This window comes from Penicillium canescens, assembly GCF_028828765.1.
Source record: "Penicillium canescens strain IBT 15451 chromosome Unknown utg000002l_segment0_segment0, whole genome shotgun sequence".
In the NCBI taxonomy this organism is placed as follows: domain Eukaryota; kingdom Fungi; phylum Ascomycota; class Eurotiomycetes; order Eurotiales; family Aspergillaceae; genus Penicillium; species Penicillium canescens.
In genome coordinates this window covers 1,536,274-1,554,208 of record NW_026703964.1, presented here as the reverse complement: position 1 = coordinate 1,554,208, position 17,935 = coordinate 1,536,274, and the positions used below count along the sequence as shown (strand labels likewise).

Here is a 17,935-nt window from a genome sequence, read left to right as displayed (position 1 = left end):
GGAAGGGTGAGAGATAGGCCCAGACGAAAAACAAATATCCCACAAAGAAGGCTGATTAGCATGCGACGTCGTCCCCATCGATCAAACAGCCAAGCTGTCAAGATAAGACCGCAGAATGAAACAGTAATCATTATAGACAATACGGATAGAACAAAAACGGACGGCTCATTGAAATCAGAAACTATGAGCACAGTCTCAACGGTCGAAGATGCTCGTGTGAGCATTAAAAGAGAACATGTCATTATAGTCGTCCTCAATCGGCGGTTGGTAAACAGCTTACTGGGCCTAGAAGATGACTTTGGCCAAGTAAAACTGCCGTTCTTTGAGTCGTTTGGGTCTTCGGTGACATAAATATTGTAGAGATCACGGGCCGCTATGATTTCTGTATCTCGGAAGCCCCGTAGGGAGTCAAATGCTGCTGGAATTGGGCCATTCAGTGCCAACCAATAGGGAGACTCCAGCGACTGTGTAGAAAGACCCAGAGTGAGACAGCCTGCCAACACTGAAAAGAGCAAGCTCAAAGGACCCAATTCTGTAGCGATGATGACACGGGCAATACCCCTTAGCGGCATACATCCACTGTCAACTTGATTAGGGATTTTCCAAATGCCTCATATCAACTTGTGTACTCACAAATACCATATTTTCATGGCATGGCTTCGCTTTGATGCTTCACTGGTCTCGGAAATGTACAGAAGTACTGTCGAAGTCAAGATCACCATTGAGACGACACAGAAAATGTCAGCCACAAAAGCAACTATTGTACCAGGGCAAATGAACTTTCCAAGAAAAGCTACTAAAGCGATGACTGCTGCGACGCGGAACGCCCGAAGCCGACCCCAGTGTCGATTCAAGATTAGTGAAAGCCAAAAGCTAAGGATTGCAGATATAAGGTGTACAATGCTAGTGAGATGTTAGATAGAAATCAAAAGCCAGCCATTAGAGCAGAATTGATGCATGGTGTACCTGGAGAGTAGAACTGCTTCCCAGAACCCTTTCGGGTATTCCCAAAACCAGAGCCCCTCAGACTCCCAATAGGACCAATTTCCGTCCGGGTGTGGGTAAAATATTGTCGGATTATAGGAAGACTCTAAGAAAGCGCTGGAGCCAATCATTAGGTGATTACGTCGTTGGGTGATAAGATACTTACTGGAGGAAGCCCGCCGCGAAGCATATGCTTGTGGAAACTGCCGAGCCCGGCGGTTTGCCCTTGATATCTCCCTGGTTTCCCTCATTTCCCAAATATTCATCTTCTTCAATCCCCGCAATTCCATATGGACGATAGAACAATAAAATTCCCTTCCTTATAGTATCTCGCATCTCGAACAATTCATATTTTGTGATGAATGCGTCCGCTTCAAGTAGGATGTGAGGAATGTCAGGGCCGGTGGAATCGATATCGCTTTGAGTACCACCATTTCATTAGATGCGATCTGTTTCAGAAGTTGTGAAAGGTCGCTTACCTCGCAGACAGGCTGGTCGCATCGAGGTCGCCGCCGAGTGCAGAGTCAAGTTCCACTGCCGGATTACTGCATGGAGCACCAGTCATCGTCGGTGACAGTTAAAGCAGAACCGCGACCCAAGAGTTGTCTCTAATCATTGAACAGACATCGAAGGGAGAAGAGATGAGACTGGCATCGCCTCCTGCATGCGCCCGCAACCGAAAGTACAGCCACACCGAAGAAGATCCCTGCCTAATACAGTCATGTGGTTGCCTTTTCTTCGCGCAGTCAGTAGTAAACATCTTTTTTCACTAATATTCTCTCATATTGAGGAAGTTGAGTTACCTCGTCCTCTTCAGCTACACGAGTCCCAAGAAGGGAAATCTGCATACTCTGGGGCTCGTCGTACGGGTGCTTGGAAGAACCCGGTCCTCAGACGGCAAAAGACTGGCAATCTCCTGGTGCCGTGGATAGCGCCGTTGGATCGATACCAACAGCCCATCCCCTCAAAGGCAGGGCGTGGCATGTGCCTAGTTGCCGGCCTTCTGCTCTGCAACTTCCTATCTCTGTATGTTGAATCAATTTTTAAACGTTGTATTTTCAGTCCCGTCACGAGGAATACGGTCCTGTGCCCCCGGAGTAACGCCATTTGTTAGTTACCATTAATTCCACTCTACGATCCCATCTGCACTAACGGGGATTACAATTGCACTTCAAATTCTGACTGTTACCAAATATAGCCTTTACAGCCTTTCTGGTCAAGTTTATAGTGTCCGAACTGGACTCAATTTTGAAGTGAAAGAGTTGAGAATATGCAACATACCATTTAAAGTTTGCATTTGTTTCTACAACACGCAGAACATTATCAGCCCAGGTGAGACCCCTATTCACTAAATGAATGTAGGGTATCGATATCACACTCATAGCTGCAGGAATAAACTGGGCTACTTCTTGTATGATAAATTAATGCATGTCTCCAGGTAAAAATTAGGGTGGAGGGGTTATCTACTTCACCAAGCCCATTAAGGCCTTGAGAACCCGAAGATGACTCAGCAGGGCTCGCGAGCAAAAAAGAGCTCCCTAAATAACGACTACCCGCGATTGAAGAATTCTCATAGAGACTTTGATGAGACAATTGACCGTCGCTGTTTGGCATGACTTCCAATCGCCCTCTACCCATTTCCGGGGCGTGGGAGCACCCTGATGCTTACATTGAGGCTCTCCTCTGCTTCTCCACTACGTCGGTGCTCTTTATGAACTTGTGCGGTGGCGTGCACATGGTCGACTTTTTGACCCGAGAGCCCGACCTCTATACAACAATTCTGCCAAAAGATTGGATATCTTTTTTCGAGCAGCATGATATTCAAGATATCATTCGTCTACTCCTACGAGAGGACATTGAGCACATACGAAGCGCCGGCGAGCCTTCCGAAGATCAAAGCAGCCGTACTTGGAATGGAGGAGCATTCCCACCCCAGAGCCTCTTGGACTACATTTTCAACATCCGTTTACTGACACTCAAACGAGAAATGTACATCTCATCTTCGAAGAGAATTGAATTACCAAAACAAGTTGCCATGCATATGAACCGAAAAAAAGTACACGAGGTTGAATGTTTTTCTCAACATGTCGCATCTCTATCAGACACTGTCAATAAGCGTCGCGGTGAGCAAGTCACTCATATTGTGGATTTTGGGTCTGGACAGAACTATCTTGGACGGACACTGGCCAGCTCGCCTTACTACAAGCATATCATCGCGATTGAGCGCAAGCATCAGTACATAAGCGGTGCAAAGAGCATGGATGTGCGAGCCAAGTTGGCAAAGAACCCGAAAGCTCGATATTTCCACAAGGACAAAAGTTCATGTGATGGCTACAATGGTTCTTCGGAAGTGACTGTTTCTGAAACAACGGATACCTCCCAGCCAACGATAGAGGGCTCGCAGGTCTCAGACGTTCGTTTTTCCGAGATGCTGGGCGATATTAGCCTTCAACCTGATGAGCTACTCGGAGCCCTCACCAAAAGCCCATTACGAGAAAAGGTACCGAAGCCAGAGATCCATACCGGCGGTACTCTCAGCTATATTGAACATGAAATACAAGATGGGTACTTGGAGCCCATTATCGACCATGTCATCCATCCACCCCCGCTGAGGCTTCTGATGGGAAAAGCAAAGAAGAGAGCGATGCTAGATTGATGGTCGTTTCCCTTCACTCTTGCGGAAACCTTGTTCACCATGGTCTACGATCCCTGATTCTAAATCCTTCGATTGTGGCTGTCGCTATGATTGGCTGTTGCTACAATCTATTGACGGAACGCCTCGGTCCAAACACACATGACCTCCCTATTCTTCAGTCCCTCCACCCTCGACTTAAAGAGACTGGAAGATCATACGATCCGCATGGGTTCCCTATGTCTAAATACTACGAAAATTACCGTAGTCCCGGAGCAACGACCGGCGTGAAGCTTAACATCACAGCTCGTGCACTGGCCGTGCAAGCTCCATACAATTGGGGCTTCAATGACAGTGAAGTGTCTTTTACCCGTCACTTTTTCCGTGCTCTTCTCCAGCGTATTCTCGTTGATCGAAGAATTCTTCCTAGGCCCTCCGTGCCTCAAGAAGCATTCTCTGACGGAACTTACCCAGAAGCTAGAACCAATACTATTCTCATCGGAGCTTTACCTAAAGCTGCTTTTAAGTCCTTTACTGCATATATTCGTGCCGCGACGATCAAGATGAGTCGAGACCCAATATATGGTTCCCAGGTGCAGGAGCATATTGCTACCTTGACTGATGAGGAGATTCATTGCTACGAGACTCAGTACCACCACGCGAGGAAACATATGAGTGTTGTGTGGAGCTTAATGGCGTTTAGTGCTCAACTCGTCGAGGCTATCATTGTTGTGGATCGGTGGCAATTCCTTCGTGAACAAGACTCGGTCAAAGACTGCTGGGTTCAGCCGGTGTTTGACTACAGTGAAAGCCCGCGTAACTTGGCGGTCATTGGACTGAAAAAGTGATGAGTTGTGGGAAGAAGAGTTTTGATCTGCATTAGATTTGAATTAATTGTAGATACATACACAGGAGGTCATAGCGGAAATGTTTAAGTCAATTGAGATATAAATCAATCATCATCGATGAGGAACCCCTTCAGCTCAAGTTAGAGAGCGTTCACTCGCTTAGTCCTAAATTACTGTTGGGTCGATACTAGCGCCATACTAGGTAGGGTTAATACCTATTGTAGTGGGGGAATTGCTGACTGCATGATGCCACGTGAAGTAGCGGTGTATCAGGACTATGTGACATATAAGACTTCCCCGTTCGCAAGATAGCAATTCAGACACATTTCTCTTCTTCTGCCACCTCTACGTGTTCTCTCTTATATCTCCTACTACCCCTCGTGGCCAGGACCTGGTTCGCAGACAGGGAATGGTCGGGTTTCCCTTACGGGCTCCCCTCTTCACTATGTGAAAATATCCCGATTTTTATTAGATTTCAGTTCACGTCATATCGTAGTTATTTTACCGTCATCTCCATTTACACCATATGGGAGGGTTACGGCGGAGTCTTATACTTAGGAAACTTTTGACCCTTCCGGTTTAGCGCCACCGGTCCTTGTGCGTGCACTGCGACTTGCTCAACAAATGGATATCCAAGATGCCTACTAGCTGTCTCCGAACTCCTTTAGAAACCAATGCCGTCGCGCCTGAGCCAGCAGCCGATACTAACAAAATTCCGGACGGAAAATTATCCGATGGTGTCTCTGCTGTACAATCAACAAAACGCAAAAGGGTACAGCAAAAGGCTGTCTTATTCAATCGGAGGCAAATTTTGCGCTCTTCGAAACAGGCAAGATGTTGATTGCAAAGTTCACATGTATCTCTGTTTCCACTCTGTCTTACAGCAACGTTCGAAATCAGATATATCTCCATACTCTCACGAATTAATTCCCGAACTCTTAAATTATGCTAACCTACATTTAGTGTCGGTGTAGATCTCCCTCCCGCCTGTAAGAATGTACCTTGTATTTTACATAACGGTTGAGACCTGTCATGATGTATTATCCGTTCACATTTTCTCTTTCCCTCCTTGGCACTTACCTTGAGTGGAGGTTCGGAGGAAACAGACACTACTAGACTGGTAGGCATTCTGGGAGCTTGGGATTGGCAAGAGTTTCATGCTGTCTGAAGCTTTCTTTCATACCTAATGTGTTGCGTGTGAATTTGCGATACACGAAGCTGATAGTATTTAAGAAGTCTATGTATGAGATTCCAAAACAAATTGTGAATTTTTTGTATAGGCAAAAATGTCTACCACCAGGCAGTTCGTGCCCGAATAACCATCAACAAGCAGCCAATAGCTCGACATAATGAGCCAATAAGCAACATCATACTATACGGATAACCATTAGACAATTATACCCAAAAAATCCCTTTGCCTTCTGCTTACCAGATATCAAAACCTGTGCGATTAAAGGTATACCCTGTTTCCTGTGCAGCTGCGCTCAAGTCAAACAAATACGCGAAAGGTGTGACGTGCTCGCTAACAAAGGCCTCCGAGTACCACATCTAAAGAATGTGTCAATTGTGCATACATATTGATGAGTAGATGAACACCCACGCCGGGACTCATATACCAAAGCCATTCCATGTGCCATCCCTTGACAGTTGGTAGACGTGGTTCCGACCCCCCAAAGACCGCAATGACAATGGTCACTAAGAGACAGACTAAGGGGCCGTTCTCACGACTAGACACTGCAGCTACGACAGAACCGATGCCGTAGATGCCTGTAGTTTTGGGTAAGTTAGTGTTCCAGTGTCTCCTATGAAATGGACGAATTGCACTCACAATAAAAGTAGAAGAAGTTAAGGACTAGTAGAATATTAAATGAGGCATGAGGCGTCGCTAGTACCGCGTATAATGTTGTATAATGGAAGGCAGCAAGAAAACTTCGAGGGAGACTCGAAAGAACTTTTCCGACGAAATAAGCACCTTCTGAATGACCCGAGAGTGACTCTCGCTGGAATATGAGAACTAGGAATTGGCGTTAGCAAGGCAAACCGATCTCTATAGGAAACAATGGAGCACTTACTCTCCTCCCCGAATATACCGACACTGGGGGCGGCTGCAGCAAATGCTACGATAAACACTTCTAGTTAGTAAGGGCTGAGGTAACGGAGGTCAGTAACATACTTATAGCAAGACAGCCTAGAAGCCCTAGTTGGGTCACAAGCTTGTAATTAACGGCGCTGGACAGAACCTCAAAAGGTGGCAAAAATATGCCCTGGAATATCTGACCACGAAGCTCGTATATAGCTAATCCTATCAGTAATCCCGTCAAGATCCCACCCATTATTTCCGTCAGAAACATGGCAGCCTGTCTGCTCTGCTGGATAATGTCACGGAGAAGGCAGAGATACACTTGTCTATGCCAAGCGGCACTTCTATTGTGTTTTGTCTCTAGTTCGTGGAACAATGACATATTCATATTTGATTCATCGTGGCGGCCTGAAGTCACAGGTTCCATCTTGCCATGTGGCAATTTTTGCTGCTTAGAGTAGACTATACCGGCGTCTGCTGGCTGGAGTTTCCCGGACACAATATCCATGATGAGATCGGCGGGATTAAGGTTGGGGTTGAAAACGTATCCCTGAGCTTCAAAATGCCGTTTTGCCTCCAAGGCCTTCCCACTGTATACGGCCTTTCCTAGATCGAGAATCAGTAGATTATCCAGCGCCTCAAAAATTTCGACACGGGGTTGATGGATGACGCAGATAACGGTAAGTCCCTGGCGAGAGAACAACCTAAGCAATTCCATTATTGAAAGAGCTGCTTGAGCATCGAGTCCCGAAGTTGGTTCGTCTAGAATTAAGACTTGCGGTGCTGCGACCAGCTCTAAGGCAATGCTGACTCTCTTGCGTTCTCCCCCTGAGATAATTCGCCGCTGTTCGGAACCAACAACGCTGTCTTTGACGTTACTAAGGCCTAGGCCGTCAATTATAGTATCGACGTGCTTCTGGATTATCTTGTCATTTAAGGCGCCCCCAAGCCGGATACGCGCGGAGTGAAGAATGTTCTCAAAGACAGTGAGGTGTGGGTGGATAATGTCATCTTGCGGGACGAACCCTATTAGCGCGCGAAAGTTGTGTCCTCTAGTCGACATATTAGTGGGATCAAACTCCGAGCCACGAATAGTATTGTGATTGTGGTACGTACTTGGCCAATTTCTTCTCAACTCCGTTTAAAGATAAAGACCCCGAAGTTGCCCGGACCTTGCCAACAAGTATATTGACAAGCGTTGCTATAAGACGGAAACAGTTAGTTACACATCGACTTTTCTATCTTGGTTGATACATACTTTTCCCCGAGCCAGATTGTCCCATAATACCAGTGAGACTGCTTGTTTGTGCTTTGCCATTGATTTCAGAAAGAATGAATTCCGTTGATTTTGGCTTGCGAAGGGAGACATTTCGAAATTCAAGTTCCATACCCACATTCATGGGCTCCCCTGAAAACAATAGACCTAGCCAATTTGCGGGCCCTGTCTGACAATTATATGCCGGCTGCATTTCCAGGCGCGACTCTTGTGTTCTAGGTTCGTCTTTCCCCTCTCCTCGATTTGGTCGCCTTTTAATATGTGGCCATAAAAACAGACATACCAAAAACAAGTCCAGAAGACCACAAACTAGGAATCCGAAGAAAGGAACTTCATGATCACTGCCTTCAGGGCATCTTGAAAGTTTTTTGCATTTGAGCGGTTTAACGTTACCCAGTGGGCAATAATGCCCCTTGGGGCAAACCAACTGATTTTTCCCTCCGAGAGGGCAGTAGTAACCTGGCCTGCATACTATAGGTTCGTATAAGCCTTGTGGCTGAAAACAGGTATTTTGAACGGCTTGGAGTCGAGTAATAAGGCATTCAGAGGTTGGTGCGCAATAAGTTGGGGGTGCTCCGCGGTATTGTTCAGACCTATATACAGGAGGCTTGTCAGTTTCTCTCCATCCTTATCATACGCATTTTGGTGAGACGTACAGTAGAACCCAGGGTTGCAAATGTTGGAAGAAGAAAGTGCAATCGGGTTCGCACCCGACATGCAGAGGGTTGAATTCAAGCTCATTGTATTTTGCTCATATGACTCCGCAATGAGTAACTTGGTCTGACCTGCGCGATTTAATGAGAAATTGAATGGTGCTTATCAGATGAACATATAATCTGGAGACTGGAGAAGGAGAGCTGAAACTACTTTTTTATGTTCTTTTTTCTTTCATTTTCCCTCGTCTTTTTCTATATTAAGGACAGCAGAATTATTTTGTTTGCTTTGGAATTCGACAACGAGCATGTGCACGTAAGGGGGAGTGTACCACAGACCAGGGGGGTGGTTGGTTGTACGCTCTTTGTTGATATCGATCCGTCTGCTATGCCGGACTGCCATCGCGCCATCCCCATTTCAATAGTCAATAATACACGTCAAATCCGAACCTTCAGGTGCCACCCTCTTCCACTGAAAACCACCCACGCAGTGGCTCGTCACATCCATGACTCATCCCTTTTGGATATGTCATACTCGACACAGCAACAAGCAAAAAGCAATATTTATGCGGTGATATACGAATATGATAGCCACTTTATGGTGGGATATAATGCTGAGTTATTGAAATTATACTTTCTTAACGAACAAGAATAAGCAATAAGCAACATTTATGCGGTAGGTAAGCGAATATTACAGTTACATTCGTTCGATATAATGCTGAGTTATTGAAAATATACTTTCTTTACGAATTGTCATTACACGGCAAGTTCTTTGTGTACTCAGCTTCTCCTGGCCAGCACATTCCTGCTGTATTTGGAATCGCCTTATATTGTACTTTTACTCGTGCGGTATGCTATTTTGCTTTTTATTGGCCTCTTGGAATCCTTCAAGATACGTAGTCCTAAATTAGATATTGCCGGGCGAGCAGCGCTGCTCCGCAACAAACATGATCTGCGAGTAAACAAAAGGGACCAACGTATCATTACACGGCCTAGTGGAATAACTGCGTGGGATGACCCCGAATTTCCATCATTTAAAAGGCGGAAGTTCCCCTTGAGCAATTTTATCTCTGTCTTCAGATTTTTAATTTAGTTTTTCCCCTATTGGAACCTTGAACATTCATCAGCAACCCGATATCAAGCTTCGAGGGCCCTGTTTCAAAGTCATTATGAAACTAAAAGTTAAAATTCGCAAAGCATTGTCTGGTAGATCACGATCTTCAATCTTGTCCACTGTACCTGACGCCGATGTTTTCTTGCACTCCGAGCCCCTGGAAAATGTTCATCAGCGACCATCCGATGCTTTCACCGTGCTACCTAGCCGTCTTCATAAACAGGATGCGCAAACAGTCGAATCAGCAAAATTGTTTAGTACTGAGATGATGGCGGCAATATCTGGACGACCATCAGACCACCCTTGCCATGTGGGCTCTTGTGTTGGCCACATGTCTAGTCTCTTATACCCCGAATGCCTACCGGAAAGGCTAGATACTGTTGCTATGATATTGGAGGGAGCTACTATTCATGACGGTATGAACATTAACACCATTTTCGATTTATTCCATTGTAGGATGAGCAATGCTAACTTAAAGGAAAGATATTGTTGAACGAGATGACTTAGAACGTGCAATGGATCATCACCGCATGGTTACCTCAATTCTGGGTACGACTCAGGGAGTCGATGCCATCCAATCGGTACGAGGTTTAAGGGGGAAAGAATTTATGTCGAAAGTGGCGCTTAAGTTTACTGCGAAATATGGAGCAGAAGGTAAAGTCCTGGGGGAAAAATGTTTGGAATATTGGCTTCAGCCGATGGAATTTGTGGTGAAGTCAAACCCCACCAGTTTCGAAGATTCTGTATCCAACCGAATCGTAAATATCGGAACGAGGTATGACTGGCACTGCCACGGCACGGTGCGGAAATAATTTCTTCTGACATGAGTATAGGGCGATATGGGGCATCCTTGAATTCTCTCTTGGCATTCTGTTGTCAGATGACGAGATGAAACAAATTAAACACATTGTGGATGTCGCTGATCGGATTTTCGCCAACACAAACGACTATTTTAGTTGGGAAGTTGAGCGAGACAATGGCAACAGGGTACAAAACTCGATCAAGGTATTAATGGAAGCAGAGGGCAGATCTGAGGAGCAAGCCAAAGAGACACTCAAAAACGCGATCCTGAAGGACGAGAAAACCTATCAGCACTTGTCGAAGCAATTCTTCCTGTCATCTCCAAATGCCCCGCCTCATGTGCAGAGATTTATTGCGATGCTTGAGGTTCTGCTCGGCGGTCATCATATCTGGTGCGCTGCCTGTGAAAGATACAAGTTCCACACCTTATCAGATGGAAAAGGAATAAATATATGTACAGTCGAGGAAAAGAGCGAGAATATGGCCCCTCAATACTCCAGTTGTTCAACTCTGGACGATTCCGCTCTGTTGGATCCTGTGCACTACATACAGTCCCTCCCATCAAAGAACATGAGATCGAAAGTCATTGATGCCTTGAATATCTGGTGTCGATTGCCCGATGATCAGCTGGACACGGTAAAAAGCGTGGTTGATGATATTCATAACTCAACCCTAATACTTGATGATATCCAGGATGCATCGTTTCTACGACGGGGATTTGCCACAGCCCATCATGTCTTTGGCCCAGGCCAATGCATTAACAGTGCTACCTATATGGTAGCACGAGCCGCATCCAGAGTTGCTACACATCAGGATCAGCATCCAAAATTGGTCCATATCCTCCTGCATGGTCTGAATCAGCTGGCCGTAGGCCAGAGCTGGGATCTCAATTGGAAGGACACTGGACACTGTCCGTCTACTGCAGAATACTTGGCTATGGTGGATGGCAAGACCGGAGCCATGTTTGCGTTGATTATCCAGATGATGCATGACTTTTCATCAATCCCGGACTGGCCGATCTCCGAGTTAAATCAGCTTGCAAAACTTCTTGGCCGATGGTATCAGATACGGGACGACTATCAGAACCTACAAGATGAACAGTATACGTCGCAGAAGGGATTTTGCGAGGATTTGGATGAAGGGAAGCTGTCATATCCTCTCACAGTGTGTTGCGGACTTGATCCAATGGCTCAAAGAGTCATCATGGGAATTTTCCGACAACGGCAAAGTGGAACACCACTTGCACTAAATGTCAAGACGCAGATCCTCGATACACTTCGGCACACGGGTGCATTTCAGCAGACATGGGAGGTCCTCAAAAACCTTGAGAGGAACGTTGGAGCCGCTCTTTCAAACTTGGAAGCTATAACTGGGGAGCCAAATCCAAAATTCCGTGCAATTGTGAGTCTGCTAGGCGATATAGCACGTCCTACGCAAGACTGCGAATAGGAAGAATCCCAGTTGATCTGGATGCGGTTGATGGAAGGAGAAGATTGATCATCAGATGTGTATGCGCCATTTAAACATATTCCTAATGACGTAGAAGCGGGGTGGGGGTTCGAAATCAGAGAGGTCAATCTGATTTCGAACGTTACTGTATCCTATTTCACCTATACGTTTCACGAATGATACCTTTTCTTCAAACTACCCATCCTAACTTGGGCACCTGGGCAATTAACATAGAGCCCTAATTTCACGACATGCAGGATTTATCTGAAAAGCAATCTTCGTAGAGTCAACCCACCCGTGTCTTAAAGGGGATACAATTTATTCTTTTCATGATTATCCAGATGGGTTCCCATCCACGTTTTACCGTTATATTTGATTTTGGGTGGTGTCCAGTGCCGCCCCTAGAATAGTCTAATTTTCTATGCTTATTCATGACAACGCCTTTGCCTTATCTCTATAGAAACCGTTCAAAACCAATACATAAGCTGATGTTTGACATAATCACTGAGAATTTTTCTCTGGGCATTATTCCGACTCATTCACGTCACGGTGGGCGGAGTAGTCCTCCTGATTATAGGAGGGAAACGAGTTAAGTGTATTTCTCGTAGGATACTAGTTCATTAACAGGGTGAAAAATATTAGCTTCTTGATCTTATTAATAAACAAAAAGCAACATGAAAAACTGTTAACAAATCCTAGAAAATCACTTAACCTATAAAACTTCTAAAACAGCCCTAAAACAGCCCTATTCAGCCAACACAGAGCGTTCTAAGCACACAGCACACTTAAACCCGGTATCACTCTTAGTAGAGCAATAGAACTTCTTCTTAGATTGCTGTATAGGTTTGAAGGATCCCACTCTTATAATAATTTAAACACATTAGCTTTTGCAATTCAAAGCATGGTGCTAATAATCGGATATCCCTCGATGAACGACTCCATCTCTACTATAAGTAGCAAGCTATTTCTATATGAATAAATAGGTAGCTTTACCTTAAACTACTACGAATTATTAAAATTCTTATATCTCCTATGAATTATCAACTTCAGTACTTATAGAGAGATTCTATACCGCTTATTTGGATGGAATATATACCGGGGAAGTGCAAGCGATACATGAATATAATCGGGGATATTATATGGATGACTGGGCTTTACGAATAATAGCGGTAACTAATACGTCTTAACATATCGGAGTAGTGTATCCTTTCTGAATGATGGGAAACATACACCGAAACAACATATACTATGGCTTGGTGCTAGTAAGTAGATTTTGATAGTGATAACCTGCAGGATTCTAAGAGCGGTTCTACATCTCCAAAATCTGTGCTTGACACTGTTTCCTGGTAAGCCTTTACTCTCGATCTGATGCTGTCTTGAATGAGGGCATACCATTTGCCAGTAAGGCCCCTTGTTTCGGAGCAGCTCGTGATGCGTCCCCCTTTCCAAAATTTCCGACCCTGGATGTGAGACACTATCCCCAAAGACAAATATACTGTCTGCCTTTTGGATGGTGGCTAGTCTGTGTGCGACAGCGATGATAGTCATATTGCGTTTCACGGCTAGGCGCTCCATCGCCTCCTGGATGAGTTTCTCAGACTGAGAATCTAAACTGGACGTTGCCTCGTCTAAAAGAAGAACGAGCGGCCTCCGGACTAGAGCCCGCGCAATACACAGACGCTGTTTCTGGCCGCCACTGAGCGATGTTTGCGCGCTGACACCAAGATTCGTGAGGTAGCCGCTGGGAAGGGATAGGATGAAGTCATGAATTTCGGCGTCTTGGCATGCTCGCACCATCTGTTCTTGCATGAGCTCGTCGTCTGTGTTTTCGAGGCCCAGGAGTAGATTGTCTTGGATGGTGCCGTCGAATAGCCTTGGCTCCTGTGCGACAAGAGAAATGCATCGTCGGTAGGAAGAGAGTCAATAGAACGGATATCACGTCCATTGAATAGGATAGAGCCGTGTGTGGGGTCGTAGAATCTTTCGAGTAATGAGATGACTGTGGACTTCCCAGCGCCAGAGGGTCCAACAAATGCAACGAATTGACCGCTCGGGATAGATACGTTGAGATTGGAAAATGCTGCAACATTCCGAGAAGAATATTTAAAAGTAACGTTTTGGAACTCGATATCAGCGGTGCGGTTCTGGTCAGGGAAGAAAAGCGGTTCCGTCGTGCACATTTGAAGTTGACGGTTGGCTGTCAATCGGGCACTAAGAATACGGTTGATGGAGGCCTTTGCCTGGGCGATGTTGGGACCAAAGCTGAAGAATTGTCCCGCAGACTGGCCACCTTGAATGATAGCAATATATACCACAAAGAATCCAGTGGTATCGTATTCACGAGATGCCAACAGTTGCCCACCGTACCAGAAGGTGAGTGCCATTGCGCATAGTTCCACACTGTCTGAAAACGAAAAAATAAGTGTTGCATACCAGGCTTTTCGAAGTGCTTTTGTTCTTTGCCGCTGCAGCAGATCCGAATACCGTTTGATAATGTGATCTTCCATGGTCAAAGAAGTAACAGTTCTGAATCCACGCATTGCTTCAGCAGCAAACTTCGAACTGTCTTTGTACACTTCAGCGTTTAAAGATTCAAACATGATCTCATAGCGGATGCGCATGAAGGCAGACAGGAAGAGGAACGGCATTGCGGCAAAAAATGTAACAGCTGCCAATTTCCATCCAAAGATGAAAGATATGATGACGCATCCGACGACGTTGAAAACAGAAATCAGAGGAAAGACTCCTGTAGGGCCAAATAGCTCTTGGATTTGTCTTGGATCTGTTGATAGCCGGGATACCAAACTGCCAGAGGCGTTCTCCTCCCGGTCGAAATACGACACGGACTCTCGGACCATATTCATAAAATAATCCTTGCGATACGTGGACACGACAAACTAGTTAGGTTAGAAGTTCATTCGAATCAGAAGAAGTGGGCGAACGCACCATTGAGATAGAGTTTGAGGCCCATCCCAAGATAAAATAGAATGCAGCTATGGCGAGAGCTAGGATGAAGAACATCAATGCCCAGAAATTAGCTGCATTCACAAGTTTCTGTCCTGTAAACTGGAAGACCTGAATCAACTGCGCAAACAGCCAGCTTTGCAGCGCATATCCGGCTGTTAAGTTTAGTCAGTTTAGAGTGTGCAACAAGGATACACGATACTTACAACCCGCTCCCACGGCCCCCACGACAATGAAAATATATAAAATCCAATGCCTCCGATGTTCACGAGCGACGACGCAAAACGAGCGAAAGAATCCAAATTTCTTGGACTCACGACTGGCTTGCAGATCTTCTTCTTCTTCAATCTCGTGAATGGAGTATTCTTGAGGCTCAATCTCCTCCTTGGGGATAATCACATCGTCGCATTCCTCTTCGTTGTCGAGAGCTTCTAGTGGTTCAAGTTGTTGCGCACCAACCATCCCATGATACATCTCCCCTCTCTCTATGAGGTCCTTATGTGTTCCATTTTCAACGTTAACTCCATCCTTCATCACAATAATGTTGTCTGCTCGACGGACGGTGGAGAGGCGGTGTGCAATTATGACTGTCGTGCGATATTTTGATATACGGTCAAGAGCAGCTTGGACGACCTTTTCGGCGCGAACATCTATTGAACTAGTCGCTTCATCGAATATTAAGATTGAGGGTTGCCCGACGATGCTCCGCGCAATGGCGAGTCGTTGGCGTTGACCCCCGCTTAAGGTGATCCCGCCTTCACCGATGACAGTTGAATAGTCCTGCCACAGTATCGTCAGCAAGGTTCCCGTTGATAATAGAGACGAATAGATATTCAGACATGGGGAATTACCTGAGGTAGCCGTGTGATAAATTCGTCTGCAAAGGCCTCCTTGCACGCTTCCACTACCAGTTCCATTTTCACGGCCTCTGGTTCATTTTCCCATTTCGACCCAATAAGCCCAAAAACAACGTTGTTGTGAATCGAGTCATTGAACAGAAATGGCTCCTGTTGAACTAGCCCGATCTGTGATCTCCACCATTTCAGATCTAATTCGTTGATGCGATGATTGCCCACATTAATCTCTCCCGAGAGGATATCTTTTGTTGAATCCGATAATGAATCATCGCTCAGTTGATACCATCTCTCAAGCAACGCAACCACAGTGCTCTTTCCGGAGCCCGAAGGCCCCACTAGTGCTGTTGTTTTGCCGCTTTTGATGGTCGCGTTGAATCCATTCAGAGCATATATTCCTGGCCTTGTTGGATAGGTAAATGAAACATTCCGAAATATGATATCGGCATGACTGAGTGCATCCTGGTCCCTGAGCCCATCTGTAGAGATTTTCTCCGAGTCAATGATGCTGAAAAAGGCTCCTGAGGCACTGATTGCTTTAGTAATGGCCATGAGCGGCGAAGCGATACTTCCTAAGACAGTGACCACGAGGAGCACAGAGAAAAAGACCCTATATAATAGTCAAAATGATGCTGTTAGATGTTCTTGAACGAAATTCGACATACGTTATGACAGTGTTAATATTGGCAATGTGCCCCTCACGGTAGAGCTTCAATCCGAACCAAAAGGCCAATGCGAAGCTCACGTACATCGCAAAGAAAAGAAGCCCCAGATGGATACCAGTGACGGGAGTCATCCGCAATCCCTCCTTTTGGGCGTCGTCAACAAGTCGGGCATATTTCTTGGCCAATGGGGCCTCTGCACCCAGAGAAAAAACTGTTCGGATAGAGGTGAACACGTCCCCCGCGACGGATGCGTGGTGGTTATCAGCTTTATCGACGTTCCTCTGTATCTTCACCAGGAAGGGAACCGTCAAGCTAAAGCTGATCAGCACAAAGAGTATTGCCGCGCTGACTACCAATGTAAGCGCCCATGAGTATTTAAAGGCAATGGCGTAGGCAGATACAAGGAGTGCAAGGGACTGAAATAGGATAGCCAGCCGATCTGAGACACTTTGCTGGATTGTATTCGACAGCCCCGTGATTGAATTGGTTATTGTTCCCACGGAAATTTCGTCCAATCGGCTTATCGGCTGCGCAAAGAGTGCCGTGGTATATTCGAGACGCAATGCGGCAGATGCGTATAAGCTGAGGGTTCGAAAGCAAACCTATCCGACTTTGTTGAGTGATTGATTAACAGCGGTCCACAAAGGCATGGGCTTACCATAGAAATGTATGTCAACACAAATTTGCCGATGAACAAGTAGACGATATAAAGGCTAGAATCAAAATTTTTAGTCCTTTAACTCAAACCATACGAATATTCTGGGTGGAAGCCCAACCTGCTTTGATTGATCGAAGACTTAAAGGTCTGTTCGCTTGGGGCAGCGCCTGGTATAAAATATTGATTGAAATCACCGACAAGTTTCCCAAAGACGATGTTCATCAACGGCAGAGCCTGGAAGTCGTCAGTCATCCATACAGAAAAAGGCATAGTATTCTCAAACGTACAACTCCGGATCCCATGGCGCATATGAGCCCCAGGATAACGAGGAATACCCGACCATTTCTAGCACCGTAGGAAACAATCCTCTAAATAGAGCATCAGTCGCTGTATAATAGGGAAGGATGACTTTCTGGAATAGTACCAAGTAATTTGCGAAAGAAGGGGAGCTTGCGCTCTCCTTGTCTTCCTTATCGATTCGAAGGTTTGATTCCTCTGGAGGAGAGACCGGAGGGGAGTCCATGGCATTTGCTATCGCAACGGAAAATACAATAGCAAAAATGATTGAAGCTCAATACCTTGTAGCTATTCGTAGCTGTCTTACGGTCATGGTATCCGACAAGTATATTTTCGCTAGGTTAAGCACAAAAAGTAAACTACGTAAAGATCTAGTGAATAGTCACACGAGCCCCGCATGATCACTGGCTCCGGTTTATAGGTCGGTAAACACAACCGTATACGAATACACGCATCATGAGAATTTCCAATTCCGGTTTGTGGCGAACTGAATGTTGCATTTTAAAGTGCGGGCCGCCCGTGTGGCTTACGGCTTCATGGCCGGATATGGTGGATATGGTATCCAATCGGGTGGTGACCATCATGTAGAACGACTACCAAATCTGATTCCCCATTGTTCACATTACGACCCCATCCTCACTTTTGACCACTGAAAGGTCT

The 17,935-nt window shown here is 45.6% G+C and overlaps 5 protein-coding genes across 5 annotated transcripts; 2 read left to right on the top strand and 3 right to left on the bottom strand.

Moving 5' to 3' along the window:
* Positions 1-629: 629 nt before the first annotated feature.
* N7446_001777 (Major facilitator superfamily domain general substrate transporter) lies at positions 630-1,549 on the bottom strand (the record flags this gene model as incomplete). The annotated part of the gene is made up of 4 exons (XM_058510526.1): positions 630-903; positions 967-1,101; positions 1,151-1,402; positions 1,464-1,549. 4 exons carry the CDS (start codon positions 1,547-1,549, stop codon positions 630-632), a joined length of 747 nt encoding a protein of 248 aa, XP_058376062.1.
* A 1,047-nt stretch (positions 1,550-2,596) lies between these two features.
* Positions 2,597-4,464, top strand: N7446_001776 (uncharacterized protein; the record flags this gene model as incomplete). Its single annotated transcript, XM_058510525.1, has 2 exons — positions 2,597-3,549; positions 3,615-4,464. The coding sequence occupies 2 exons, from the start codon at positions 2,597-2,599 to the stop codon at positions 4,462-4,464; spliced, it is 1,803 nt and encodes a 600-aa protein (XP_058376061.1).
* A 1,425-nt stretch (positions 4,465-5,889) lies between these two features.
* N7446_001775 (uncharacterized protein) lies at positions 5,890-7,944 on the bottom strand (the record flags this gene model as incomplete). The annotated part of the gene is made up of 7 exons (XM_058510524.1): positions 5,890-6,012; positions 6,065-6,231; positions 6,293-6,478; positions 6,537-6,581; positions 6,638-7,596; positions 7,661-7,745; positions 7,803-7,944. 7 exons carry the CDS (start codon positions 7,942-7,944, stop codon positions 5,890-5,892), a joined length of 1,707 nt encoding a protein of 568 aa, XP_058376060.1.
* Positions 7,945-10,598: 2,654 nt separating this feature from the next.
* N7446_001774 (FPP/GGPP synthase family protein) lies at positions 10,599-11,837 on the top strand (the record flags this gene model as incomplete). The annotated part of the gene is made up of 1 exon (XM_058510523.1): positions 10,599-11,837. The coding sequence occupies one exon, from the start codon at positions 10,599-10,601 to the stop codon at positions 11,835-11,837; it is 1,239 nt and encodes a 412-aa protein (XP_058376059.1).
* Positions 11,838-13,146: 1,309 nt separating this feature from the next.
* On the bottom strand, positions 13,147-17,501 carry N7446_001773 (ABC transporter permease/ATP-binding protein; the record flags this gene model as incomplete). The annotated part of the gene is given in 11 exon segments (XM_058510522.1): positions 13,147-13,173; positions 13,230-13,710; positions 13,728-14,734; positions 14,784-14,956; positions 15,008-15,581; positions 15,653-16,265; positions 16,321-16,922; positions 16,979-17,033; positions 17,097-17,212; positions 17,266-17,346; positions 17,403-17,501. 11 exon segments carry the CDS (start codon positions 17,499-17,501, stop codon positions 13,147-13,149), a joined length of 3,828 nt encoding a protein of 1,275 aa, XP_058376058.1.
* Between the last annotated feature and the right edge of the window lie 434 nt (positions 17,502-17,935).